The following is a 27,939-nucleotide window of genomic DNA, read 5'->3' on the forward strand; positions in this document are numbered from 1 at the left end:
TTTGTGGTGGCGTAGGGCCCCGTGGCCAACAGAGTGCCCTGACATATGATTTAGCATCGCACTCCTCTGAAATTGTTGGAGTCATGATGGACAGTTTTTTCTAAAGAAAGGTTGAAAATTGATGCAGCAAAACAAGAGATAATGTCTTTTTTTTATTCCACTTATTCTTCTTCCTTGTCAAAAACCTGCCACTTACATCACCCACAACGCAACTCCACCGCTGACAGTTCAGAGAATCAGTTGTTATGCTAGTAGCGGCTAACGTAGCCTGGAGCTGCTAGCCTCCAGCAGAGACGAGGAGCAGGCTACAAAGGTCTGGTATCATCACTTCTTTCTAACTCCAAACTCTCAGATATTTTTTTTTCATTTTCAAACTTGTAGTCTTCAGCCCCGACTGACATCGCTTGAGGCAAGTTATTAGATTTCACACAGCTCCCTCTGCAGACACGAAAACACTCCCCTAACACCTGGAAACACACACTAATGTGTAACGTTGGTGGAGAATGTGATCATACTGAAACAAAAATACAACGATTTGCAGTTTTTATGTCTAAATGAACGATGAGAAGTTGAATTTTTCCAAAATTTGTCTCAGTTTGACACCTTAGAAGTTGATTCACCCAACTGACAAACAAACATGTTTCATTTTTACTCCTAGTGGTATCTATCCATGCAGACAGTTTGTGTTTTATTCGCTGTGTAGTAGTTTTGAGATCTCTGCTGCATATTTTTTTTAAATAACAGTGGAAAACAACTCAACAGCAGTGTGGTTTTACAGAAACAATCTGCAGGTTGTTCTGGATGTTGACAGTTTTCAGATGGAACTATTTTTTTTCTGAAAGTAAGAAAAATGTGAAAATTGTCCCCATTGAGGACTTTAACAAGGACACAGTTTATCACTTATGCACAGCTGTCTAAACTGTGTAAGTGAGAAAGTACTACTGTAATTTGGAAGTTTACTTTCTGGGTTTCTCTGTTTTGTCGTGAGGAGTTTGATTGAATACAAGCCTCTCGCTTTCTCATTATTTTTTCTATTTTCTGCAGCTCTGTTGATATTTTTCTTGCTGGTCTTCCTGACTAACGTTCAACTCTCTGTTTTTTTTTTTTTCTCCCAGACTGTCCAGATGAATCCCATGACACAGCTGTACTACAAGAAGGTGAGTCAAGCACACACTTAAACACACTTGTGAGGACGTTTGCTGGGACTCCTCCTCAGTCATAACTCACATGGACATGATACATCTTAAAATTAGAGTAATTATCTCTGATATCCACTGATCAAGGATAAACATCACACACCTGCAGATTTTACCTTTTAATCATCACATGTTTAGTTCTCTTCAGTGTCAAAGTAATCCAGTGAAAGCTGCCTGTATGTCCATGATCACAGTGCAAACAGGACTTCTCATGGTGCAAATTTGCCAGAAAATGATCAAATATAGACCAAAAAGCCGGGGCTCAAGTTGTAGTCTACAGCTACACTCCATTTTTGGCGAACGGCTTGTTATGTAGAGGCGAGGGCAGAGGAAACTCTCTTAAATGGAGTGCAGGCGGCTCATGAGGCAGCTGATATGATGCTGATCTTCATCAGCTTATAAACAATGGATGATAATATGAGAAGAGTGGCGGTAGCGGTCTTTGTTGAGGACGAGATATCACAGGATGATGTTATTTAATTTCATTCAATCATGATTTTACACAATCTCAAACAGTCTCTGCTTTGTTTCATCCTCTCGGACTCATCCGGCACAAATTGGCACCACCATCGGGTTTTGGAGTTCACTCCACAGCTACAGTAACTCAACCTGACTCCAAGGCAACATCACTTCCTGCCTTTATCCTCCAAATCCTTATGGGAACTATAGTTCCTAAACATACAACAAGATTAACCTCAATTAAGGCCAAACAATAAAAATAAGAGTGACAAAATCCATCAATATGTTCGTTTTTTGGTTTGTTCTATCAAATCTTTTAACATTATTAAAGCTTTCATATCCATGGAACCGTCCATGGACAAATATTTCCCTGTTTTGAAGATCAGTGGACATCAATCAATCAATCAATCAATCAATTTTTTATTTATATAGCGCCAAATCACAACAAAAGTCATCTCAGGGCACTTTTCACATAGAACAGGTCTAGACCGTACTCTTTAATTTACAGAGACCCAACAATTCCCCCCATGAGCAGCACTTGGCGACAGCGGTAAGGAAAAACTCCCCTTTAACGGGTAGAAACCTCAAGCAGAACCCAACTCTTGGTGGGCGGCCGTCTGCTTTGACCGGTTGGGTTGAGCGAGAGAAAGAAAGAGGGAAATAACAGCAGCAATAGTAGTAGCAACAGCCAGGGAAGGACGCCAACAGGACTGTGAAGGACCGCGAAGGCACAGCCTGCAACCCAGGGAAGAAGCAAAGTTAGTGACATGCATTGACGTTACATGAATGCATTCAGATGTAGAGGAGGAAGAGGAGAGAGGAGCTCAGTGCATCATGGGAAGTCCCCCGGCGGTCTAGGCCTATAGCAGCATAACTAAGGGCTGATACAAGGTGAGCCTGGTCGGCCCTAACTATAAGCTTTATCAAAAAGGAAAGTTTTAAGCCTACTCTTAATCACATACAGGCAAAACACTCAAGTTTAAATGGCACAAAATATATTTTTTTGTTAAAACTGTATACTACATCTCGCATGCAAATTGGTGTTATTCCTGGTATTTCTTATTTTGAAAAATAACAATAAATTGCACGCCTGTCTAAGATGTGTAGTGACTCTGCTGCAGGCAGTACAAAAAAAATCTGAACCCTCCAACAGCCCTTTGAAGTGTGAATTGGACAAAATGTCCTCATACCAAACATCTGAAGTCTGGTGATTGCTGATAGAAGTGCAGGAACACACACACACACACACACACACACACATAGAGGACTTTGTTTGACAGTCTATCCATCATCTAGCTGCTTCACACTCGAGTGATTAAATCATCCGTGACTCTCACATTCAGTCACTCATGTCACTCACTGTAGTTTCAAATTCATGTTTTTTCAGTGTTTGCCTCACATCGCATGTTTTGTGTTTCCTGTTCAGCTCTAATATGAAGAGTTTACTTATAAAACATCCACCAGTGCATAAAAAAAAAACAAAAAAAACGACACCAGCTATGAAACAGACAGCTGACATGACGAGAGAACTCTTGCAAATAAAATACATCTGATTTATTTCCTTTATAAGCTGGTTTAAAGCCCAAAACCAAACAATGAGATTTAAATATTTACAGCTTTATCCGTGTTTACCCATGTGGCTCCGCAGACGACAATGTCAGTCTGTGTCTGTATAACAATTCTCTCTGTGTGTGTGTGACAGTCAATAACACGAAGAGCACAAAGCTACACATTCAAATCCAGACGGTCAAAATGAAGTTTAAACTTTCATTCGAAGTAGACAAAACATGTCTAAATGGTGAGTTTTTCCTCACACGTTCCCACATAACTGGGACTGATTTACCGTTTATTTAAGCCATTTATTTTTGACTTTTTGCACGTAAAAACTCAGGAGGTTTTCCTTTTTTGCTGAGCAGAATCACACAGATCCCTGCGCATCTCCTCTTATTATCAATGTAGTTTCAATCAATCATTAACTTTGATGTGATGTGATATGATGCAGCGTCTCAGCTCATTTTCCCTGAAGCTTAATATAAAATATCCTAAAAGTGTGTTAATTTAACAAAGACAGTCTTTATTTTAGGAGCCTCACATCGTCTAAAAGTCCCTAAAGATCCCCTCCAGACATGTTTCAGGACTCGGCTTTGAATAATAATATGGTTTTTCCACAAAAAAACATCCAATGATTAAAATCCTTAAAATTACATCTGTTTCTTCCCCCCTCATTGAAAAACCTTGAATCTATGAAAATGCAAATATTTGTTTAACTGCTGATGTGTCCTTCCTCAATGAAAAGTCTGTGTCAACTCAGTGTTTGTGCACTGGAGGCTTCAAGTTTCCACATCACACTCCCTGATTGGCCTCAAACTAGTTGTGATGTCACCGATCCTTCTCGTATGTAAACATCTTAATCTCAGATTTAACCTTCAGCAGATGAATGTGAAAACGAGGAAGACAACAACATCCAACTTAAGGAACAAGAAGGAAAAAAAAACACATAATAACAAACATTTTTTGTCAGACTTTTAGCTGAAAAGGTTTCTAGGATCCATTAGCAGCTGTCGGAAAAAAACAGTCTTTTAAAACAAGTCTGCAGCGTTTCATAAATCACTGAAGATGCTTAATTAGATAAAATGAAAACAAATTGTGCTTTCAGGGAAAGAATAGCGCTGATTTGATGTTTTCATGCTCTGTTGGCAAAACTACTTTTGATCCTTTTGTATTTAACTTTTTTCTTTGTGTGGTTTAGGCGACGTATTCGCCGTACCGCGACCGCATCCCGCTGCAGATCGTCCGGGCTGAAGTGGAGCTGTCTGCGGAGGAGAGAGCCTACCTCACCGCAGTGGAGAAAGGTAACATCCATCCATCCATCCATCTGGTCATTTTTTATCACCGGTAGCCGTATAAATGCTCCCCGCACACCTTCATACATAAACAGTGCTGAGTGGACGCTTTCTGGCGGCCGAGCAGCTGGTCGGTCGGACTCCGCTGTCACCAACGGTTCACGGGTGTCATCTCAGCAGCAGCAGCAGCTGACATCTGGCTGTATTTCTAGTGTTATTGAAAAAGTCGAATTTCTCACTCACAGTGCAAAAAACAATCAGAATCAGTCATTTAATTGGTGCATAGTGGTTGACGAGGACCAGATTTAGATTAAAGTCTTGTTTATTTGCTGTATAGATAATGTTTAATGACTGACAGTTGAAGTATTTCAGTGCTTGGATGGACATAAAACTCTCCTGGTTGAATCATCAGTTTAAAAAACCTTGTTAGAAAAATATACAATCTTTGATAAACAGTCAAAGCTGCAAATCTGCGGACATAAAGAAACGACATCACTGAGCTTATAATTCAGTTTTATGCACCACAAACTTAACAGAAGTCAAGATGTCACTTTTTTTAAAAGCTTTATAAAACATCCAGCAGCAGTTTAAATCAGCTCACTTTCAGATTGACGATCAAAATAAACAGGAGACTCTACGAGCTTCTGTGTTGTCTGAGATCGGGGTCGTCGTAAAAAGACTTGTAGAGAGATTAGTTTGTACTGCGTCGTAACTCTGTGACACCTCAACGATAGAGAATCAGTCAAATGTGTTTCAATCAAGAGGGACGAGTGAATGAAGCAAAAAGAATTGTTTACTATACAGATGAGAGAAGTCTCTTCGGGACGTCGGTCCTGAGCAGCAGCGAGATAAATCCCCCCCGACGGAGTCCAGAGGCTGGTGGTGTTGGTGGCTGATGACTTCGGCTGAGACTGATAAGGAGCTTTGATGAAATGATGCACTGATGAGTCTGCGGAGGTGGTGGGACGTGCAATAAGGCAGAGAGAAAGAAAACATATTTAAATAGACAGCTGCAATATGATTGGCTGACAATGAAGGTGTGTCTCTGTGCTGTTGGTTCGATGTGACCATCCAGAGGAATGACAGCATGCGTGAGGGTCGACCTGAGCAGACAAAACATAGACTTCCTGACTCAACTTTCACTAAGCCTCACTTGACCTTTCTCTCTTTAGTTCTGTCACAATGCGACTCTGATTTTCTGAATTAATTATGTTTTTGTCTGCTGATTTGTGAAAGCAGGACTTGAAGCTCTGCAGTGTGAAATTCTTGTTTTTTTGTGAATGAAACTCGCCCTCAAACGGAGCAGAACATGTAAACATGTAGCTTTATAAGGCAGTTTTAGGGCCGTTGATTATGCTGATGATTAAATGTCAGGAACGTGCTCCTCCTCATGAACAGCTGTTGTTCATCAGGCTCAAACGAGCGATGTACGACAAGTTCGTGTCGCAGCCAAGGACTCGGGCAGATGCAGGACTGTCGTGCAACTAGCAATGTCTTTATTTTTGCTTTAAACAATGAAAACAAAGCAGTCTATGCTTGCTCTTATGGTCCAGCAGCACACTTTCTCTGCTGCTAAAAACGATTGTCTTCTTCTCTTGGCTACAACGGACAACAGTTTTCTTCTTCTCCTTCACAACTCGCTTTTTCCGACTCAACAGCGTAACCTGGTAGCGGGAACCAGACAGCGCATCCAGAAAACAATAATGAATGAAATACAAACTCACAAACACTTTATCCTGCAAAGACATTTAGGATTATCTACATCGCCTGCAGACATTATGCAGTTTAAATTAAACCCATTAGATTAATGAAATTCTGCAAATTAACCTGTTAAACTCAACTAAATTACAAAAGAAAATATCTTACTGATATGACCCTTCACATTCGGGCGATTTGTTGAGAGCTTGTCGAACCCGACTTGAACCGCTCGTACGAGTAAACCTCACAGAAAAAAAGGATGAGACTCCTTAAATGTTGTTGCATGAGGCCAAATGTATATCTGTATGTTCCTCTACGTCTCCAGGTGACTATGCGGGCGTCAAACACGCCCTTCGCGAGGCGGAGGTCTACTACAACATGGACGTGAACTGTCTAGACCCTCTGGGCCGCAGCGCGCTCCTCATCGCCATCGAGAACGAGAACCTGGAGATCATGGAGCTCCTTCTCGACCACGGCATCCACACGGGCGACGCCTTGCTCTACGCCATCAGGAAGGAGGTGGTGGGCGCCGTGGAGCTGCTGCTGTCGCACCGGAGGCCCAGCGGCGAGAAACAGGTGCGTTTGTGTGTATGTGTGTGTGTTTAAACAAAAAGGGTTAATCTGTTGCATCCAGACGCATTCATGCACGCACGTGTTTGCATTTACTCATCCGTGAACGTGCGGCCCCCGTGTGTGTGTGTGTGTGTGTGTGTGTGTGTGTGTTTTTCCAGTTTTTTGTTTTAATGAGTGTGTGCGTGGTAATGAGTAGCACATCCATTCAGTGTAACGCTCCACGCCACGTTCTGCTGAGAGGAGGAAAATTAAACAGCTCGTTTCATAGACACACTGTGAAATAGGATTTAGAGGCAGATTGTATATTTGTCTGCCTGCCGCGTTTTTGTGTGTGTGTGTGTGTGTGTGTGTGTGTGTGTGTGTGTGTGTGTGTGTGTGTGAGAGAGAGAGGGAGAGAAAATAAAAGAACATGTCCCACAGTTTAGTTAATGTGTAGGTGTTTAGGGGGATCGAGGAGGAAGCGAAAGAGTGAGAAATCATACGGGAAAAGAGATAAAGAAAGAGAGAGAGGGTGAGCGACATTGGAAAATATAAGAGGAGAGAGAGAGAGAGAGAGAGAGAGAGAGAGAGAGAGAGAGGAAGATATTTAAAAAAAACAGAAAGTGAAGAAGAAAACAGAAGAGGAGAAACAAACAGAGACTTCTTCTCGTGCGTTCGTTCGTTCCTGGACCGTCTGAGGCTGCGAGGCTCTCCACGTCACCATGGCAACGCAACCCTTGGCCGAACCGGAGGATTGTGGGAAGGTTTTGGTCACCTCTCAGTTGGACGAGGATCGGAAACAAAATCTGTTCTCGCTGCTTGTTTCTGTCGTCGAGCTTCTTCCTGTTTGTGTCACTTTTGTCCACATTTACATCTTTTATTTATTCTTTTATTGTTATTTCCTATTATTTATATATATTCTCAGTTAGCAGGAACACAGCCTCCTGTAGGTTTAGAAAACTTGTGTTGATCTTTATTCTTAATAAAGATAAATAGAAATAAGTAACATATAAAACATTTATAAGCTCCTCTGTTATTGTATGTGGTCTGATAAACATTCCAACTAGTATTTTATGTTTTATTACAGTGTTTAAAGTGTGATCTTTTTGATATTTGTCATTATTTATTTTATTAATATTATTTTTTAAAAGCATGTTAATGCACGTTGTTCGCTCAAACACAGGAAACGAAACAAAAACAGTCAGAACGAGGTTAGAAAACCTTTTTTTTTTTTTAACATCATATAGAAGAAAATTGCAGCAATTTGACTGAATAACTTCCAGTCTGTACGTCTTAAAGATGACTGAATGTGACGCACAGTTTAGAGGAGACGGAAAGATGCAAGTTTGAGCTACATGATCGGGAACATGAGAGGGGAAAAGGACGGAGACTGGAGAAAAATAACAGAAAGAAAACAAATTACCTGGAGAGTGTTGAAACCAGTCAGAGAGGAGAGATCGGTAAACAGTTAATTTGCACAATGACAACAGAAATAAATGATAAAAAGTTGTTTTGTGAAGCCGTTTATATGATCACATCTATCCAACACTATTTCAGTCATAACATAGTTGTTTGGTCTGGACTTGATCCAAACCAAAATGACAGGTGTGAAACCTCCACTGGACAACACGCTGACATCAAACCAATCAGTATCAAGTATAAGGAGACGCAACCACGTAGGTGATGACGACAGGAAATGGGTAAAGTTCTTTAGTGCGTTTGCATAATTGCAAATGTTTACAACGTGTGACAGGAAGTACAAACACAGTCCAGCAGTCAATCATGTGAATAAAACGAGGCAATCATTAATTACAGACCTTTCAAATCTCATATCATCTATTACAAAACAGCAACTAATAGAGAACAGAATAGAGTTTTATATAATCTGTTAAAGCAGCTCTACATGTGTGTGTTTGCATGTGATGCCTATTTTAAGAACTGGATGTGTGTGTGTGTGTGTGTGTGTGTGTGTGTGTGTGTGTGTGTGTGTGCCTGTTTTCCAAACTGCTCTTCCTCAGCTGACAGGTACAGTCGATGCCTTTTATCTTCTCTTTCTGTGCAAAACAGTTGACCTTTCTGCCTTCCCTCTCCATCTGACTCAATCTCTCTCTCCTCTCTCTCTCCTCTCCTTTCCTACTTCCATCATTAACTACGACCAAAATGCAGTTTTTTCTACACCAGCAGCTCAGTAGAAATGAAAGGAATGAGACAACAACACCAGTTAAAGGAAAGAAGGAAATGATAAAAACACGGAAAGGAGGATGAAATCTGAAAAGGTCTGAAGGAAGGAGAGGTGCATGAATGAGGGAGGGAAAGCGTGGCGAAAGAGACAGAGAGAGAGAGAGAGACATGGAGAGAGGAGAGCCAGACAGAGAATAAGAAATGAGGGAGCGAGAAGGATAAATAGTTGCAGAGAGAGAGAGAGAGAGAGAGAGAGAGAGAGCTATGCAGATGAAGGAAAGGTTTTTCAGGCTCCCGTCTCACTTTCCTTTGATGTGAGAAGTGTGTGATAAAAGAAAAAAGAAAAGATTAAGTGCGCATGTGTGTGTGTGTGTGTGTGTGCGTGTTTGCTTGTTTTGATCTGCGTATGTGTATGTGTATATGGTGTGTATATATGTGTGTGTGTGTTTGAGCTCGCAGATGCAAATGTGTGTTTATTTTTTACCGAAAAAAAAAACTGAAAAGAATAATCAATAATGCAGAAAAACTAAGTTGAAAACTGGATCAGAAAAACATGATTTGCTGCACAAACTTTGTCTAGTTTCACTAAAAGTTTACTGATTTATTTCACATTTCTCTCTCTCGAACACTGCAAAAGATCCAGTGGAAAAAGGATATTGTGAGACGATACAGAAACTATTTGACTGTTTGTTTAAGGTCGATGCATTGTCTATTAATCGCAGGATTTGTGGTTTGATACATTGATGTCAAAGGCAAGTTTATTTGTGTAGCATTTCTCAACAATAAGGCAACTCCATAAAACTTCACTAACTCCTTCTAAAATATGGATTTAATGTTTTATTGGGTAGGTGGCGGAAGAGCAGGGTTAGGAGGAAGGATAGTTAGAGGGATGATGGGAGAGGGTTGAGGGATGGGGAGAAAGAAGAGCAGGCGGGAAAGAGGGGAAGAAGGGAGTGGATAGGAGATGTAAGGAGGAAGGGCGTCGGCGACGGGGAGGTAAGTGGGAACAAGGGGGGGGGGGGTCGAGACTCAGGGTGGGGGTGCTGTTTCGATGGTCTGGCGTCCGTACGAAGCCCCCTGTTCCTGTGTTCAAGCAGAGAAAAGTTAGAGAAGGGGTCGAGGTGGGAGGGACGTGCAAGCTGAGACAAAGGGGAGAGGAGCGGATGTGGTGCAGAAATGGGATGCATGCAAAGCGTGGTCTTTGGTTCCCGAACTTTGTTTATAAGTCTATAAACTTCATATAACAGGCATTAAGACAAAATGTAAAAAAGAAAAAAAACACAAGACATCATAAAAAGACACATTTAGAAAACAGAAAATACAAAAATAACCTAAAATACAATATAACAAATAACATCGGAGAATAAAAATGACAGTGCAGCTACAATACAGTGTAAGATATTGTAATTTCATAAGAAAAAATACTAAAATTCTCTGATTTCATCTTCTTAAATGTGAATATTTTCCAGTTTTTTTAGTCCTCTAGGACAAAAAACTTAATATCTTTAGAAAACAAAGACATTTGAGGACGTCGCCTCTGGTTTTGGGTCACAGTGATCGACATTTTTCACCATTTTTTGACATTTCAGTCAACAGTCAATAATGAAAACAATTGTTAGTTGCAGCCCGAGATCTTCAAGCGTCCTCTTGGCTTTATGGACTGGGTTGAGATGATGTTTACGTTTTTTTTATGCATCAGTCATGGCAGGATTTGTCTGTTTCAGAAGACCTCTAATATAAAGTATAGTGCAAGAAAACATTAACAAAATTAGTTGTATTTAGTTGTAATATGGGTCAGTCCTAGTGGGAGTGTGTTGTGAGCGATCCTCATCAGCAGCAGCAGGAAACACAGGAACGTTTTGATACACGGGAAGTAAAGAAAAAAAATCATTTTGATCTGAAAATCTATCAAAAAAAAAAAACACACAGTCATACCCAAACTAAAGTTGTGTGTGTGTGTGTCTCTTTAATCAGTGTGTGATGGCAGCTGTTCTCACACTCCTTATCACGCCAGGAAAAAGATAAGGGAGGAAGAGAGATCAGATGAGTTAAAACAGGTTTTGGCAGGAGAGAAAGAGACAGAGAGAGAGAGAGAGAGAGAGAGAGAGAACGGACAGAGGAGAGGAAGCAGATGGAAAAAGGGAAGATGGCAGGAGGTTTAGACGTGGAGAAAGACGGAAACGGTGAAGAGAGGATGAAGGAGACGGCGAGGTGGAAAGGAGTGAAAGGCGAGAGGAGAAGATGAGATGAGAAGCACTCACACTTCCTTCTCCCTCTGAGAGATGAAAGAGAGTCCACACACGTGTTCGCTCTGCTCCTCCCTCCTTCCTCGTTCCCTCCTCGTCGTCCTCAAGTCTGCTTCTTCTTCTGATGTCCGGGAGTATGATATGTATGTATGTGTGTGTGTGTGTGTGTGTGTGTGTGTGTGTGTGTGTGTGCCAATATCACAAGATTTGGACGCCATATGTTTGGTGACAATCAAGCACATTTTCACTTCTTAATTTGCTTCCGTTTTCTGTGATCTCGCTCACGTTTGTGTGAAAATGAAGATTTTGAGGCTGTGGTTTATGTTGTTTTTTAATTGGACTGCATGAGACCGTCAGCTGTTGGTGAGGTTTTGACTGTCTTGCATCTTATTTGGAGTTTATTCACTAAAAACGTGTAAAAACGAAGACCAAAGAACAACCCTCCAGGATCCATCGCAGCTCATAGGGCTGGCATACGCTTAACCCTTTGCGCCCTCGGGATGCAATTTATACTAAAAAAATTTGCACTCCCTTAATCTCAAAATCATAACTTGGAACGCTTTACAAAGATCTGCCGTTCCTCTGCTACTTGTTAAGGATAAGCATCAGTAAATCCACTTTGAAGTTGTTAGAAAAAAGAAGCTCTTTATAGCTTAAATTCTTGGTTCATTATCTTCAGATCTATGACTTTTTCACCAGGAAAAAGTAACTTAACCCAGTTGATGTTTTTACAGCTACTGTACATTAGTGGTGGAGTTGAATCTGATGTTTAGAAAAGCACAAATAGTGGGTTTCTATGAATATTTATTACATACAAATATTTGTTTTTGGGGGAGAGGAAAAAAAAGTCAAATAACAGCGTGCAGGTTAGTGAGGTTACATCGTCTTTCTGTCTGTTACTTTATATCCTAAAATTAGAAGTTTAATAAAAACAAAAACAGGATTTTTTTCTTTTATTCAAATACAAATGCAAATAATTTTGCTGCCTCAAAAAAACAAACCAAAAAAAAAAAAAACAGATACAAATACAAATACTGGCCTCTCTACACGTCCCTACTGTACATCCATGCCTGTGTGTAAACAGGAAGTGTTTGTGAAGAGTTGATTTGCCATATTTTACTGTAAACACACATGAAAAAAAATAAAATAAATAATTTGTTTTCTCTCCCAGCAAACAAAATAAGCTCCTCTGAACGTCCTCTGAACGTAGGGGGGATGTTCCCCGGTTGCTCGGATGCCAAAGATGTGACATCTCAACTTGATATCAATCAGATCCGATGTCACAAAAACGTATTATTATAATGTCTTGCTGGCTGATAAAGAACAAATACAGTCAGCAAAGCAATAACATGAATAAAAATGGGGTTTCTGTTTGACATTATTAAGGCTCAGAGTCACATCAACATCTTATATTCCTGGAACACTGACAGTCTCCTCCATACATTTATATATACATAGTGGTATATATATATGTATATATATATATATATATATATATATGTACTGTATTCAATACTTCTGGTCATAGAGACAAAACATTATGACATTTCCATTTCTAATTTAACATTTTTTTCCCCATAAAAGTCTTGTAGAGCACTATTCACGTGTAAAATGATGATGTTTCTGACTAGCTTAACTTGATAATAAATGACACATATAGTGACTATTAGGGATGTGCAGAGATCCCAGTATTTGTATTTGTATCTGTATTTGTATTCGAATAAAAGTGGAAAGAGGCTTAAAAATGTTCTGATAGATATTATTGTTTTGGCTCTGCTTCCAGTTTTGTAATAATTAGGGATGTGCAGAGATCCCAGTATTTGTATTTGTATCTGTATTTGTTGAGGCAGCAAAATTATTTGTATTTGTATTCGAATAAAAGTGGAAAGAGGCTTAAAAATCCTGAATTTTGCTTTTATTACACTTTTAATTTTAGAAAATTGTTATGATTACTGAGCTAAAACTTTACTCATCGCCTCATTGCAGCCAGACGTATCTATTTGTACACCCATAACACAGAGACAGCACACCGTGTAATGTGTAGGGAGGAACTTCAGAGGCAATTATTGCTTTGCACTTTTCATTTATTGCCTATTTTTTGCAACCTAACTTTGTGGAAAGGAGAAGGGAAACAACAGGTTATGGAGAGTCTGTTGGGAGCACTTTGCTTATGTCAGTAGTTCAGCTTTATCTCTGGGGAACACCCCCAACAAATAACTTAAAATATTTGTATGAAACAAATATTTGTATGAAACCCACTATTTGTGCTTTGCAGAATACCCCTAGTAACTACATATTTATAATGCACAAAAATAAGTATTGTTTCATGACTTTTCTTTGCTTAATGGGAAAAAATATAGTTTCACCTCTTAGCTCTTGAAGTTATTTAAATGAAATTAACTCAGAAATTTTGGGATGTATTGCCTCATATAACTGCTGTTCATTTTTGTGTTTTTACATTTATTCCTGTTTCTCTTTTATCCAACGTTTAATGACAGACCACCTGGTTTCCACTCGGTAATAAAAAGCTCCCTGTTTCTCTCGAACTGCAGCAGGTGTTCAGAGTCGTGTCAATGAGGGATATAATGAGATTTGGAGAGGATGTGGCTTTAAATAAATGTACCTCTGCAGCATGTCGAGCGGGAAATTCGGGTTGAATAAATTACACTAATTTAATTAGTTTTAACCTGATTCAAGTGAGTTTAATTTGACTCATCATTTGGCTAATTTGTCTTGTGCTTTGAGTTTTTCCCCGGCCAACAGTGCCACATCGTCAGCTGAGTCATGGCTTTTTAATTGAACAATAAAAGCTCATTAGAAGTTTGGATTTTTTTGTGTTTTTATCTTTTTGAGGTTTCCTGTCCTGTATTACTCGGACAACAACACAACATAGTAAATAACAACCTTAAAAACAAACAACCTTCTCTTAACTTCTCTCCAGGTTCCCGCACTGATGATGGACATTCAGTTTTCAGAGTTCACCCCAGACATAACTCCCATCATGCTCGCTGCTCACACCAACAACTACGAGATCATCAAGCTGCTCGTCCAGCGGAAGGTGACGATAACGCACCAGTATCCAAAAGCACAAAGCACAAAAATCAATCATGTATTTAGAAATAGCAAACTGTCAGTGAGTTTATTTGTATTGATAAAATCTTGAACCAGTAAATAAAACTGTATTTCTACTGATTGGATGTCAGTTGTGATGATTCATCGTCTGTTATATTGTCGTTTTTGTCGTCGTGTAGGTCACCATTCCCAGACCACACCAGATACGATGTGACTGTGTTGAGTGTGTATCCAGTTCAGAGGTAAGTCATTATTTCTCTAGTAATGCATGATTTTGTTTTAGCTTGCTGTACATCGAGCGACTGACATTTATTATTTATCTTTTTTTCACGTTTCCTTTTGCCAGAAATCAACATATTTCCCTCCTCTACTCACTAATATATGTTTCCTCTTTATTCAGCTCAGTTTTTCTTCTTGCTACTGTATGTGAACATACCAAATATCATTAAATAATGTTTATATTTATTGATGCTAAGCACCAAGACTCAGACTTCAGCAGTCCTGTGTTGTATTCAGGTTGGGTTTATAGTAAAGAGACCCTGGTATCATTTGAATCACTTCAATATGGATTCCAGTACAGTAAAACATTTGATACCAGAGCTTTTAGAAACATATTCATCGGTGTTGAAAGTCTGACTGAACACTCTTTTGGACGGTTTTTAGTCTACTTGTGAACTTTAAACTTTACTTTTTATACTGAGGTTCACCACTGATCCCTAGTGATGATTGAAAGAAGCTGTTGTATTTGTAAATATATAATACTGTGCAAAAGTTTTAGGCACCCTAGATGTTTAGATGTTTCTTATCCGTTATGCAATACCATCAGGGAGGTGTCTGATCGGTCCCAAATGTATTCATGACATGACAATGACCCCAACCATACAGCTAGAGTCATAAAGAACTATTTTCAGCAACAAGAGGAATGATGAGTCCTGCAACAGATGGTTTGGCCCCCGCAGAGCCCTGATCTCAACATCATGGAGTCAATCTGGGATTACATGAAGAAGCACCTGAGATGGCCTTAATAATAAATCCACAGAAGAACATTGTTTCTCCAGGATGGTTACAACAATCTGCCTGCAAGTTACCATGAAAAACTGTGTTAAAGTGAACCGAGGAGAACTGCTGCTGTTTTAAAGGCAAAGCTGCTCACAGCAAATATTGATTTCATTTCTGCTGTTTACTCAACTTTTTAAGAAGTTAATTGATAAATTAAAACAATTTATAGCAATATTTTTGTCAGCATTCTCACTTTACTTTTAGTGCCTAAAACTTTTGCGCAGCACTGTATATATATGTTTCTGTTTCAAGTGATATAAAAGTTAGTTTCCTAAACAGATTATTATAACAGACAACTTAATTGACTTTAAAAAAAAGATTCTAGCTCACCAAATTATAAAATCAGCACAAGAACATGTTACACAAGGAGCAAACGAAACACAACTGAAGTATAAAACTCCTACTGAAACTACTAATAAAGCATAATACATTAAAACATAAGAAGAATACAGTGGAGCAAAACCTGTGGCTCATTTTTTTGTTTGTTTTTTTTAACCCTTTCATGCATGAATTATGATAACCTCAGTCAGGATTTTGTTTTCAGTCAAGTGTTTTTATTCCTCTTTTGGCATGAAAGAAAATATTTCTTTTTTTTTTAAACATGCATTTTTCAAGGAGTTTGTCCAACTTAGTGGACAGATGATTAATTGTCATTTTCTCCCAACATAAAATCAGTACATGGAAAATTTTAACAATTGCATTACTCCTTAGTTGTTAATTTCATGTACCTGCAAGGATCTATTACTATAGAAGCATTTCCGGCCGGCAGGCAGCCATCTTGGTTGTGAGAAATTTGTGTTGCACTTACAAAGGCTGGCCAATGGACGGCAGTGTATGGGATGACACACTAGAGTCCACTGTGTTGGCTGATGTGCAACTATACCATTGAAACCCATGCATATATAAGGAAATGGCTTTTGAATAACTGTCCACTGTAGTGACCACTATGCATGAAAGGATTAACTTAAAATGCATAAAAATACTTTTGTTGTTGTCAGAGTTACACTAGCGCATCCCATAACGCATAGTCTCAAATCAAGGAAATAAAGGATGAGAAATGTGTCAGGATGCTCATGACTTTATTTCTCTTTGATCAGGTGACCAAACCTTGATGTCAAGTGCAAAGTTAAAACTCTCTTGATCTTTCTCTCTCTCTGTAGGTCGACAGCCTTCGGCATTCACGGTCTCGACTCAACATCTACAAGGCTCTGGCCTCGCCCTCGCTCATCGCGCTGTCCAGTGAAGATCCCATCCTCACTGCCTTCAGATTGGGCTGGGAACTCAAAGAACTCAGCAAGGTATGGATACCAATGCCACGTGATTGTGCGCTTAATGGAAAAGAAAATGAGTTTTTATCAAAAGCCCTAGCAGCAGAAATGGTTTTCATCATTATAAAAGAAACCTCAGGCAGGCTGATTCTTCTTCTTTGGGGGGAAAAAAGGTTGCTGAACAGAGACTTGTCCAGTGCAGCAGAGCAGTATTCAAACAGGGATGGGATTGGCCTCATAATTTCTGCCAGTTTTTATTTCTGTAATATACAGCCTACCGTCAAATTAAACGAGACAAACAATTTAACGTGTCACAATAAAGTGTTGGTCTACAAGGAGCCTCCAGAGCAGCTTCGGTCCTCCTTGGCATCGATTCTCCAAGCTCCTAAATGAGCTCTTCTGGAGGGATGCCACATCCTAAACTTGATGGGCTGTTAAAACCTCTGCAGAAGCCGCAGCATCCTGTATCACTTATGTTACTCATTTGTCTGAAATGTTTCCTTTAACTGTGCGATTGTGACTTCCCTTTGTTGTATAGTGTGCTACTCCTTTTTCCTTTGCTAGAAGTTCTAGCACCGTAACCACAAAAATCCTCATTCACCTTATCATAATCTCCGTAGTCATTCCTTCAGGCTAAGAATAAGTTTCATCTTGGGTAACAAGAGCTGGATTTCTCTTCCTCCAAGGGTTTAGAGGCATCTATGAGTCATTGATAGCAGTTCTAGAGAGCTGGAGACAGTATTGAACCATGAAACCTACCACTATTCATACCCTGTAATATCTTCCTCATCTCAGGTGGAGAATGAGTTTCGTCAGGAGTATGAGGAGCTGTCGCAGCAGTGCAAACGTTTCGCCAAGGACCTCCTGGATCAGGCCAGGAGTTCTAGAGAGCTGGAGACTATTCTGAACCACAGAGACAACGACCAGAGTGAGGAACTGGACCTCAGACAGTGCCATGACCTGGCAAAGCTCAAACTCGCCATCAAATACCACCAAAAAGAGGTAGGGACATGAAAAACCCTGAATTAAAGCCTCTATGTAACATTGAACAGCCAACAAGTCATTCCTGCCTCCTATCCCTTTTTTATATTGTTGGCTTATATTGTATTTATTTTTCTTATAAAACATTTACAAGATTCTTCTTGCTTTGTGACAAAAGCGCTCAAATCCCTTCAGATAAAGCCAAAAGAAGACTGTCATCCAGCTGAAACAACTGTGTGTTTTGCTTAGTCACTGTAAATTTGACATTTTGAAGGAGCGTTCTTGTTCACCTCACCCGCTGAAAACTGAGAGTAGGCTACATGTGTGCTTATGTATGTAGTTTATATTATTTATGTGCACCGTCGCTGGTGTCAAGGTTGGTTACCAGCAGACACAGATATAGCCATTATATTTATTTATTCATAGTCATACTTGCAGCATGGCTCTAGGGGTTGGTTTGGTTAAGTTAAGAGTTAAATATTGTGACAACGTGCGGATGGATTCATGTTGGCATGTATAGCATTACAGGATGAATATTTTTAGACTTTAGATGGACTGGATTTGTGGGTTACCATGCTAAAAGTCCATATGTTCACCTTCATTATAACAACAATACATGCTAATGAGCTAGCATGCTAAATATTACATGCTTGATGGTATTTTAATGTGCTAACAAGCTAACGCATACTATATCCTGAACATTACATCCTAAGATCAAATATTAGCATGTTACCCTGCTAACTTTGTGTAAACTGTGTTCACAAGTTGACATGCTAATAAACTAAAATGCTAAACAATATCTCAACATACTAACTTTGAGCATGTTAGTATGTTAACTCTGTATATGTTCACATCTTAATATGTAGAAGGTTACATGCTGTATTAGGCTACATTACATACAACATTTTTGCATGTTATGCATACTGTGATCTAGGGGTAGGACAAAAAAATTGATATTGCAACATAGGGTATCGCGATATGTTACTGATACACTGGTGCCAAGTATCAATACAAACACAGAGAATATGCTGGAGCTTTGACAGTCACTAGAAGCACATTCATGGCCCTTTGTAAAGGTTTCTGAGGGGTAACTGTGTTGTAGCTGAGCTAGCATCTCTGCTAACGAGAAGCTCTCTGATGTGTGTGTGTCTGTGGGGGAGCGTTGGTGATATATCGTGATTGTGGGAAGAATATTGTTACAGTATCGTTAGTTGATCTGCATTACTTAATATTGGTACTTCAACATCCTAACTTTGAGCATTTTAAAGGTAAATGTGTAGATGTTCACGTGCAAATATGCTACATTACAGTTCATACAAAATTTTTGCATGTCATGCTAACTGATCATGTTAACTCTATATGTGTAGTGAAGATTATATGCTACCCATTGCACACATCAGTTGGAAATTTGACATGCTAAATGTACATACCAAATGTTTAGCTTTATTTTGCTTGCTAACACGCTAAAAGTAAGTATCTAGTAGCTAATAAATACTTTTTGTTTTAGCTAATTGTACGTATGTTAACAAGTCTACAGTTAGCTAATGTTAGCACCTTAGCAACATCACAATGTTAGCTTATTTTCATGTTAGGTACATTGTTCATTCTGTTGAAAGGGAACCAAACCTGCAGCCATTTGAAGATAATGGACATCTAGAACCTTCTGCTCTAGTTACGTTAAAACACACACACTTACGAACACAGTGCCACAGTACATCATTTCCTTGTCTTTGAGGAATTGAGGGACTTAGCAGCTCTCCTCATGGGGCTTGTCAGAGGAGAGGGTGAATGCAAAAGGATGTGTGCAATAGAAACAGAGAGAATAGGGGGGGAAAGAAAGAGGGAGGATGAACAGGTCAGAGGGAGAAAGAATAGGATTGAGTGAAATAATGAGCCGGAGCAAAGCGAATAAACACGAAAGAGAGATTTAATGGGACAGAAAGAGAGAAGAATGGAGAGCTAGGAGGGATTTAAGCAAGCGCATGAGCGAGAAAGAGATGAAGATTTGATGGGATGGAGAGAATGAAACAAAGTTAGAAATCCCCAAGGCATCTCCATCTCTCTCCGTCCGTCCGCCTGTCTGTTCCCTGCTGTTTCCAGCTTTCTGCGACAGAGGTATACTGCCAGACAGATGAAAGCGCGAGTGAAAGGACAGAGCGAAGGCAGGAGAAGAGGGATGACAGCAGCCACGGGATGATAACGTAGATTGAGGATCGAGGGAGACATAAGAGCAGGAAGTGAAGTGCTTTCTCTCTCCCTTGAAGAGGAGAGGTGACAGAGATAAATATATGAAGCGGAAGGATAGACAGAATGAGTGCTAGACAGAGTGGTGACATGTTTTCTCTACCCAGGAAGAGGGATTTGAGGATAAGATTTAAGGAGTTTTGAGCCAGTTTTGTATGCTTTTTTTTTTCAATGTAGTCTATAACATGTTTTGTCCAGTCAACCCTCCAAAACCCAAATTCACAATGACAGAAAACAGAGAAAAGCAGCAAATCATTACACTTGTGGACCTGGAACCAGCGACTTGCTATTTTTGTTTGATACTTTGATCAAGTTTGTCGATGGACTAATTCAATGAATCAACATATCATGTCAGCGCTACAATAAACAGAGTTGCTGAAACTTCCAACATGGACTTACTACTGGTTTAATTCAAATTCAGAGACTTTCCTCATAAAGAAAAACAACACAATAGGTCATAATAGTTATGCATGAGTGAATGATAGCAGCTGTAGTAATTATGACACGGAGGAGACAGCTGTTTGTCTCCCATTTCCAACCACGAGTGTCACATTTCCAATATTTCTGCATCTTTGTACATCATCAGCGCTGCAGGACGGTGCTGTGTAGTAGATTTGTGGACTAAGTCTTGGATTGCTACCGTTTGCTGCTCTTACGTTCTTAGTGTGTATGTTTCTTTTAGTAAGTAAGTAAGTAAAACTTTATTTATATAGCACCTTTTTTAACACAGGTTACAAAGTGCTTTACAGTGACATTGGGACACAAAGAAAATAGGACACAAAAACCATGAAAGACACATTCAAGAACACATACACATACACAATCACCCAGAGCACACGCTTGAATTTATGAAATGTTATGAGAAAGCCTTTCTAAAAAAAAGTAGGTTTTTAGGTGTTTTTTGAAACAGTCAACAGATTCAGCTGATCTGATGGATGTGGGGAGATTGTTCCAAAATCTGGGTGCCAAAAGGGCAGCAAAAGCACAGTCGCCTTTGGTTTTTAGTTTGGCATGTGGTACGGCCAAAAAGGTTTTGGTTGGAAGACCTAAGTGACCGCATGGTAGTATTAGTAGCTCGGATATATATATGCAGGAGCTAAACCGTGTAAGGCCTTATAAGTGATTAAGAGAATCTTGAAATCAATCCTGAACTTCACTGGCAGCCGATGCAGTGAGGCTAAACCAGGAGTGATGTGGGATCCGCTGCCAGTCCTAGTTAATAGCCTAGCTGCTGCATTTTGTACAAGCTGAAGACGTGACAGGTCAGCTCGGCTAAGGACGAGTGAAAAGGGAGTTACAGTAATCGAGACGGGAAAAAATGAAGGCATGAATGATATGCTCTAGGTCAGAGGTTGACAGTAATGGTCTGATTTTTGCAGTTTGAAAGCAGGATTGAACCATTTTATTGACATGGTGTTAAAATTTCAATTTAGGGTCAAATATCGGAGACTCTGTGGTTGTGTTGTCAACAAAATCTGCTCAACATATTGTGTATGTTGAGTTTTGTGCACACACTGCAAACCAATGCCCTCTAGGATAATAATAGATTCAATCTAACCTTAACAAAGTAATCATTTTAACCCAAAACATGATCTTTCCCTAAACCTAACCAGACCTTAACCACATCATAAAACATCATTATTTTGTAATAGTGTTTTATACCAGTTTTGCCAATAGGGGGTACCAGATTAGAAAATGTGTCATTCTGGAGCACATGCACATGGTCAAACGACCTATTTGGTCGTTGAATATGGAGGATTTGTTGATATTTTCTCTGTCATCCTTTAATGTCTGCCATCATACTTGAATTAGTCATTGCAATATATTCAGTTTAGTAAAATTAGTCTCTTATGAGCAGATTTTGTTGACAACACAAGTCCAGAGTCACCTGAGATTGACATATGAAGGTTTTAGTTAAAACGTTATGCAGCTTTAATGATGTTAATAGGAAATGCAGTCAAGCACAATCTACGGCAACATGTTGAGTAGTTCTTTGATCCAAATAATCTTCTACCAACAACCTCATTATTATCCCACCAGTCGGTCATAAGTTCATGTTCTCCTCACTGTGTTGTATCTTAGACAATTATATAGAGATTCAAAATCCATCATGATTCTTTGCGAGATGACTCAGAGCAACCCAACTAGAGTCTGCTTTTCTACACTGAAGGGGGTTGCCGTCTACTACACCTTGCTGGGAGGTATAATTGGCTGCAGCCCTGGTAGAGTAGCCCTTTGAGCAGGGATTGCACTGAGAGTAGGAAGTCTTATTTTTCAAAACATCCCGTGGCGTACTGGAGACAGCATGAATGACTCTTGGCTTAAAATAAGACACCATTCTCACATTTGAACCCGGGGGGAGAGACGAAGGGAATAAGGAGCGTTTTGAGAAGATGTGAGGAGTTAGAAAGCAACTAAAAAGAGGAAGGAGGGAGTAAGGAAGAGAGAGCTGTCAGTGGTTAATAAGACATTCTTAAATTGTTAGAGATGGAGAGAGAGGACAGGGAGGGTTGGCTGCAGAGAGAAAGATGAAGTGATGAAGAGGAAGAGAGCTGTTACAGAAAATATGTCGCCAGATATCTGTCAGTGAGGCAGACAGTGGGGGCTGAGATGCTTTTTATGTTGGAAACGGTATCATTTACATTTTTTACATTATTACAGGAACTTGCAGTTGCCATTATTAAGGCTTTATATTGTCTGAATGATCCAATACCATTGTGAACATGACTCCAGTACCAGTACCAGCTTATGAAAGTATTTTAAGCTGCTTTTCCACTACAGGAACTGGAACTTCAATGACTAAGGTGGTTGGTTCTGCATTAGTTTTCCACTGTATTTTACAAACCGAGAAGGATCAGACGTCTAATTTAGACATTGTAAACTGGAATTACAATCAAGTCTTGTGAAAGCCAGATCCTCTGGAAAGGGCAAGGACAACAAGAGGGAAAAAAAACCCTCTAAGTACGATAATACATTAAAAAAAATACAGTTTTACATGTTTTCAAAGGTGTTGTTATAATACTTCATTGTGCATATACTTGTTTGTTTGTTTGTTTTTTGAGGACATTTTAGAGTTTTGTAAAATATGTAAAATCATGAAGGTGCAATCTTTTTGAAAAACACAATTTGTGAATAAAAAAAAATTCCATAATTATTATTAACAATTACATTCACAACATAATCAAAATAAAATCTTAGTGTCTTTGCATTTAAAATATGTTATAACAGCTTTTATATAAAGTTTAAAATTATGTTTATGTTGGAAAGGACGATTAAAATCTGACCGGAATTTGGCTGTAAGTTTACAGTTTTGCATTTTTGCCTTTATTGGACAGGAAGTGGTGAAGAGAGAAACATATAATGACAACAATGTAATGCAACAAAGAAACCTGGCTGGATATGAACCAGATACGTTTAGGTTATGCAGCATGTGCAGTAAACATTGGGCTACCAGAACGCTCCAATTATTGTTCTTTTCAAAATAAAATACAGTTAATATTGACATTTGTGGGTTTACGTTATGTAGGATTTTAAAATGCATTTCTCTAGTCTTACTGGTTATACTGAATTTATATGGTAATGAAGTTTTATTCCAGTTAATATTCTCAGTTACTCAATTCAATCATTACTTTCTTCTTTGTTTTTAAAAGTCCTCATCAGTGTACACGCAGAAGTGAAATGGCGGTAACTGCTGTGTTTGTTGTTGTTGAGTTGTGACTTGAATCTGGATTTTGAAGCATCACCTCCTGAGGGTTCCCAAAACTTTGCTCCAGGAACTTGTCCCCAAAGCAGCCAGAGGACAGCAGAACCAAAAGCAGAACCAGGTTCCTGTAGTGGAAAAGGCCTCTTATTATATACTTACAGTACCAAGAGTTTTATCATATTTTCCAACAAACCCCTTTTTTCCATGGAACAAAATGATGCAAACCTCTCAGATTCATCAGTTTTTATGTTGTCTTATCAGAAACAGCAGCACAAAAACATCGCCAGAAGATAAAACTGTGTGAAACTGACAAAATTATTACAAAATGAAATCATCAATCATGGATTTTGGTGACATTCAATGTGGAGAAATGCAACTCTGTGCAATCAAACCGTCTCTTTTTTGCCTCTCGTACAGTCTTTAAGTCTGCAGACTACAGATAAGTAAGTTCAGCAGCATTACTGTATCTCACATGAGCTTTTATGCCAATAAAAAGTCATTAGATTGACAGAAACAGATGGGGGAGGGATAAAACACAAACAGACAGCTAAAAAGGAGAAAAAAAAATGAAAAAGAGAGGGAGAGACAGCTGTCAGCAAAAATAAGCCATATCCCCAAATTTTTGTTAAAGCGAGAGACAGAATAGAAGAGGAGAAAATATGTAAAGAGAAAGAAAGGAGGTAATGGATCTTAGGAAAGAGAGAGAAATGTCAAGATAAATATCTGTTTTCTTAAAGAGAGGCAAAGAAAGTCTATTTATGGCAAAGAGAGATGCACATGTAGGTAATAAAGAAATCAAGGAAGGGAAAGAGATGTGACAAAAAAAGGACTAGTGACATCAGATCTATGTAGAGCAATGAGGAGACTGTAACATTCCTCAAATATATACATGAAACAAGCATAAATATCATATTTCCATCATGTTTTCCATGTGATTTACCATCATTTGAGGTTTGACAAGTCTGCAGTTAGTGCCACCGACTGTTTATCACGATGCATCCAACTGCTAATATTCACAGTAAGGAAACGTGCATTAAAGAGATTTTCAGTTATTTATATTCTGTTATGATGTTAAACATCTAAAACTTGAGGTGAACATATGTAGAAATGCTCCCTGCAAGTCAAAATCCAGGGCTTCAGGCTGCTCTGAACACTTCATTTGCGACGTTTGTTTACTACCTCGCCAACAAGCTGATGCCCACAAACAGCTGTCCGTTCCATAGTCTTGGTTGCTATGGTTGTTGCTAAGGGTTTTTCTATGTGTAGTTTGTGTTGTCCAGTCATATTTCAGATCGGATTCTGGCAGATGTATTTGTGAAGTTGACTTTTTTGAGTAAAGGACAAGAAAAAGTAGTGAAATCCTGCTACTGTAGTTTGTTTAATGGCTTGTTGACGTAGCAGAGGGGTTAGCTTCTAACAGCTGGCCAATCAGAACAGAGTGGGCTCATCAGGAGGCGGGCCTTAAAGAGACAGGAGCTAAAACTGCCTGTTTCAGACAGAGGCTGAACTGAGGGGGCTGAACTGTAGAACTTTAATGTGCATTTAACGATTTTCTGGAAGTTTTGTTAAAATTTGAGTTACATTTGAGGGGAAACTTGACTGCAGAGAGACAGACACGTGGTTAGAAAGGTTTACTTTGCGAGGCTGGATTTGCAAGATCACAACATCACGAGAGAGCCCATCTCGTCGGGCTTCAAGTTATTTGTTTATCTCCAAACCACCGGTGGTTTGGACCAATCAACATCCAATGAGGAACTGTGTTTATTTTGAAAGTGCCTGTTCTTTTACTAACAGTTTCCAAGGACGACTTCTCACGTGGTTCTGTGTAACAAACCATCAGATCCGTCAGGTTATAGAAAGGTCACAGACAGGAAAAGCGGCCCCTGGACGCCAAGGAAACGACAGATGTTAACAAACAAACAGATGCCCCATTAGCCTCTCCAGACACCCGTCTCTGTGTTTATGTGTGCAAACATGCATGTGTGCATGTTTGCCAGTGAGAACATGCAGATGTCTTGTTGCGAGCATGTGTGTGTGTGTGTGTGTGTGTGTGTGTGTGTGGGTGGGTGTCTTATTTGTCTTTTTGTCTTGTGTTTTAAAATTTTATTATCTTTTAAATCACATGTGTGTGTGCGTGTGTGTGTGTGTGTGTGTGTCTCTCAGGAGACAGCTGACGAACAGTCAGTACACTTATGTAAGCCTTTCACGTACTGCAACCTCTTTCCTTTTCTCTCTCTCCTCCCCTGTTTCTGTCACATCCTTTACCTTCTCTGTCACCCTCCCTCTCTCCATCTTCCTTTCTCCTGCTTCCCCATCCTCCTTTTTCCTTCATCTCATCTTTTCTTTTATCTTCATCCTTTTTGCCACATTCACTCGCTTCGTCTCTCTCTACTCTTCTTTCCAAACCTCTCTCACTCTTTCTTCTTCTCTTCCTCTTTATCCCGCTCTTTCATTGCGCTTCTATCCTTTTCATGTCTCCCTCTTTTGTATGTCTTTTGGTGTGTTTGTCACTCTGGATAACCTCCTTTTAGCTCTTTGCTTCGTTCTTTTATATTTTATCTATGGTGTGTGTGTGTGTGTGTGTTTATGCTCTTTCTGCATGTTGGTGTGTAAAGTATCTTCTGTATGTGGAGGTCGAGGTGTCACACACCACAATGCCGCAATGTTTCACCAACATCAGGCTTTTAGAGCAAATGATATCATGCTGTGTGTGTGTGTGTGTGTGTGTGTGTGTGTGTGTGTGTGTGTTAGTGATGGGAAACTAAAACCTGCGTATCGTGTGTTGCTGCTGTATCGTTCTTCCAGGAAATCACACACACACACACACACACACAGACTGTATGCAGATGTGCTCGCAGTCACATGCATCCACACATATACAGTCATTCATTATTAGGCACTAATGCACACATTTGTTGCATGTTCCAGTCCAAAGTTTCCAGTTTTCGTCAACTACAGCGTACGTATCTGCTCCGTAAATCACTGCTGTGTTCTCCAATGAGAAAACAATCAGAAACCAAAAGAGAGAAATTTATATTTGAAATTCTTTGATTTCATAATTCTGCCTTCTTTATATTATTTTGATTAAATACTCTTCCAATAACCGCCTATGAGAAAAAGAATTTCTCATATTCTTATATAATTTCTTATATTTCTCCAAGGAGCTTATAATTAATAAAAAAAAACTATGAATAATAAATTTAAAAAACATGTTGACTGCACAAAGGGATGACTAAATTTGACTTCAGCTTGGCTTTAATGTTTGATAAAGAAACTTTATTCCATCATTTTCAGCTTTATTTTATGTTAGAAAAGTTCATTTTAAAGGTTGTTTTTGAACAATGTGAATCCTAAATAGATTTTGTATGATTTTGGTAGTTCTGTATGTCTTCAAAAACTAAAATATCTTCACAGCAAATGTCTTAAAATGACCCATAAGTCTAAAAGTGACCCAAAATGAGTCTTTCAGACTGCTAACAGATGCTTTTTGCTGTTTGTTAATGAGGAATAAATAAACAACAGACAGACTTTTGTGATCCAGGTGTTGATATTTGTTATTGTTGAGGGCTGAGGGTTTACAAGATGGCCACCAAATGGGGGGGTGGGGGGGAAGACATTATATGACCTGACAACCTGGTATTGAAAACGCCAAACTGTGTGTGTGTGTGCGTGTGTGTGTTATTGAGGTTTACGTGCAAATATGTGTGTATGTGCGTGAGTGTGAGCACATCCTCGTCAGCATTCTCCAATGTGGTCAATGCAAATTACATCTCCGATATACTACTCCATGTCTCTCTGGGATCAATACATGCTGCAAGACACACACACACACACACACACACACACACACACACACACACACACACACACACACACACACTCGCAGCTCCGACAGTCCAACTCGGCATTCCATACACTCCTCTCCGGCTCTGTCTTCTCCTTTATCATCCTCTCATTCTTCGCTCTCCTCTCTCCATCTTGCATTTTTAACCTTGCGCCTCTGTCTCCAGGGAAACCTGGTCATCCGTTCGACTCACCCTCCATCCTTTAATTCCTCCATCTCGTCATCACTCCTCCTCCTCCTCCTCCTCCCTCTCCTTGTGTCCTCCTAACTCAATGTACTTCCTCTCCTCTTTCTTGTTACTTGTCTCCTCTCCTGATCTCATTTTTTACCCTCTCCTCACCTCTCCTCCTGCTTCTTGTCCTCTCTTTCTCTCTGTTCTCCTTTCGTTTCCTCTCCTCTCCTCTCTTTTCTCTTCTTCTACTCTTTTTTTCCTCTCCCTCTAGATATGGTCATGGTTATTGATCCAACTTTCAACCTTTCCTCTGAGAAATTGAATAGAAAGAAAGGGGGGAACAGAAAAGGAGGGCTGTGTTTGAAGTGTGTGGCTTATGTAAGGCCGAAGTAACTTTGGGTCTCAGCTCAGTGGTTCCAAC

General features: G+C 39.5%; 1 protein-coding gene across 1 annotated transcript in view; it reads left to right on the top strand.

Moving 5' to 3' along the window:
* Positions 1–207: 207 nt before the first annotated feature.
* Positions 208–27,939, top strand: part of trpc5a (transient receptor potential cation channel, subfamily C, member 5a) — a 97,154-nt gene continuing 69,422 nt past the window's right edge. The window contains exons 1-8 of the mRNA XM_042402224.1: positions 208–313; positions 1,116–1,157; positions 4,405–4,507; positions 6,522–6,772; positions 14,117–14,233; positions 14,427–14,489; positions 16,467–16,604; positions 17,370–17,576. Of these exons, the coding sequence (XP_042258158.1) occupies positions 1,125–1,157; positions 4,405–4,507; positions 6,522–6,772; positions 14,117–14,233; positions 14,427–14,489; positions 16,467–16,604; positions 17,370–17,576 (912 nt within the window). The 5' untranslated portion in view covers positions 208–313; positions 1,116–1,124. The remainder of the gene's footprint in view (positions 314–1,115; positions 1,158–4,404; positions 4,508–6,521; positions 6,773–14,116; positions 14,234–14,426; positions 14,490–16,466; positions 16,605–17,369; positions 17,577–27,939) is intronic.

This window comes from Thunnus maccoyii, chromosome 22 (genome assembly GCF_910596095.1).
Source record: "Thunnus maccoyii chromosome 22, fThuMac1.1, whole genome shotgun sequence".
Lineage (NCBI taxonomy): Eukaryota > Metazoa > Chordata > Actinopteri > Scombriformes > Scombridae > Thunnus > Thunnus maccoyii.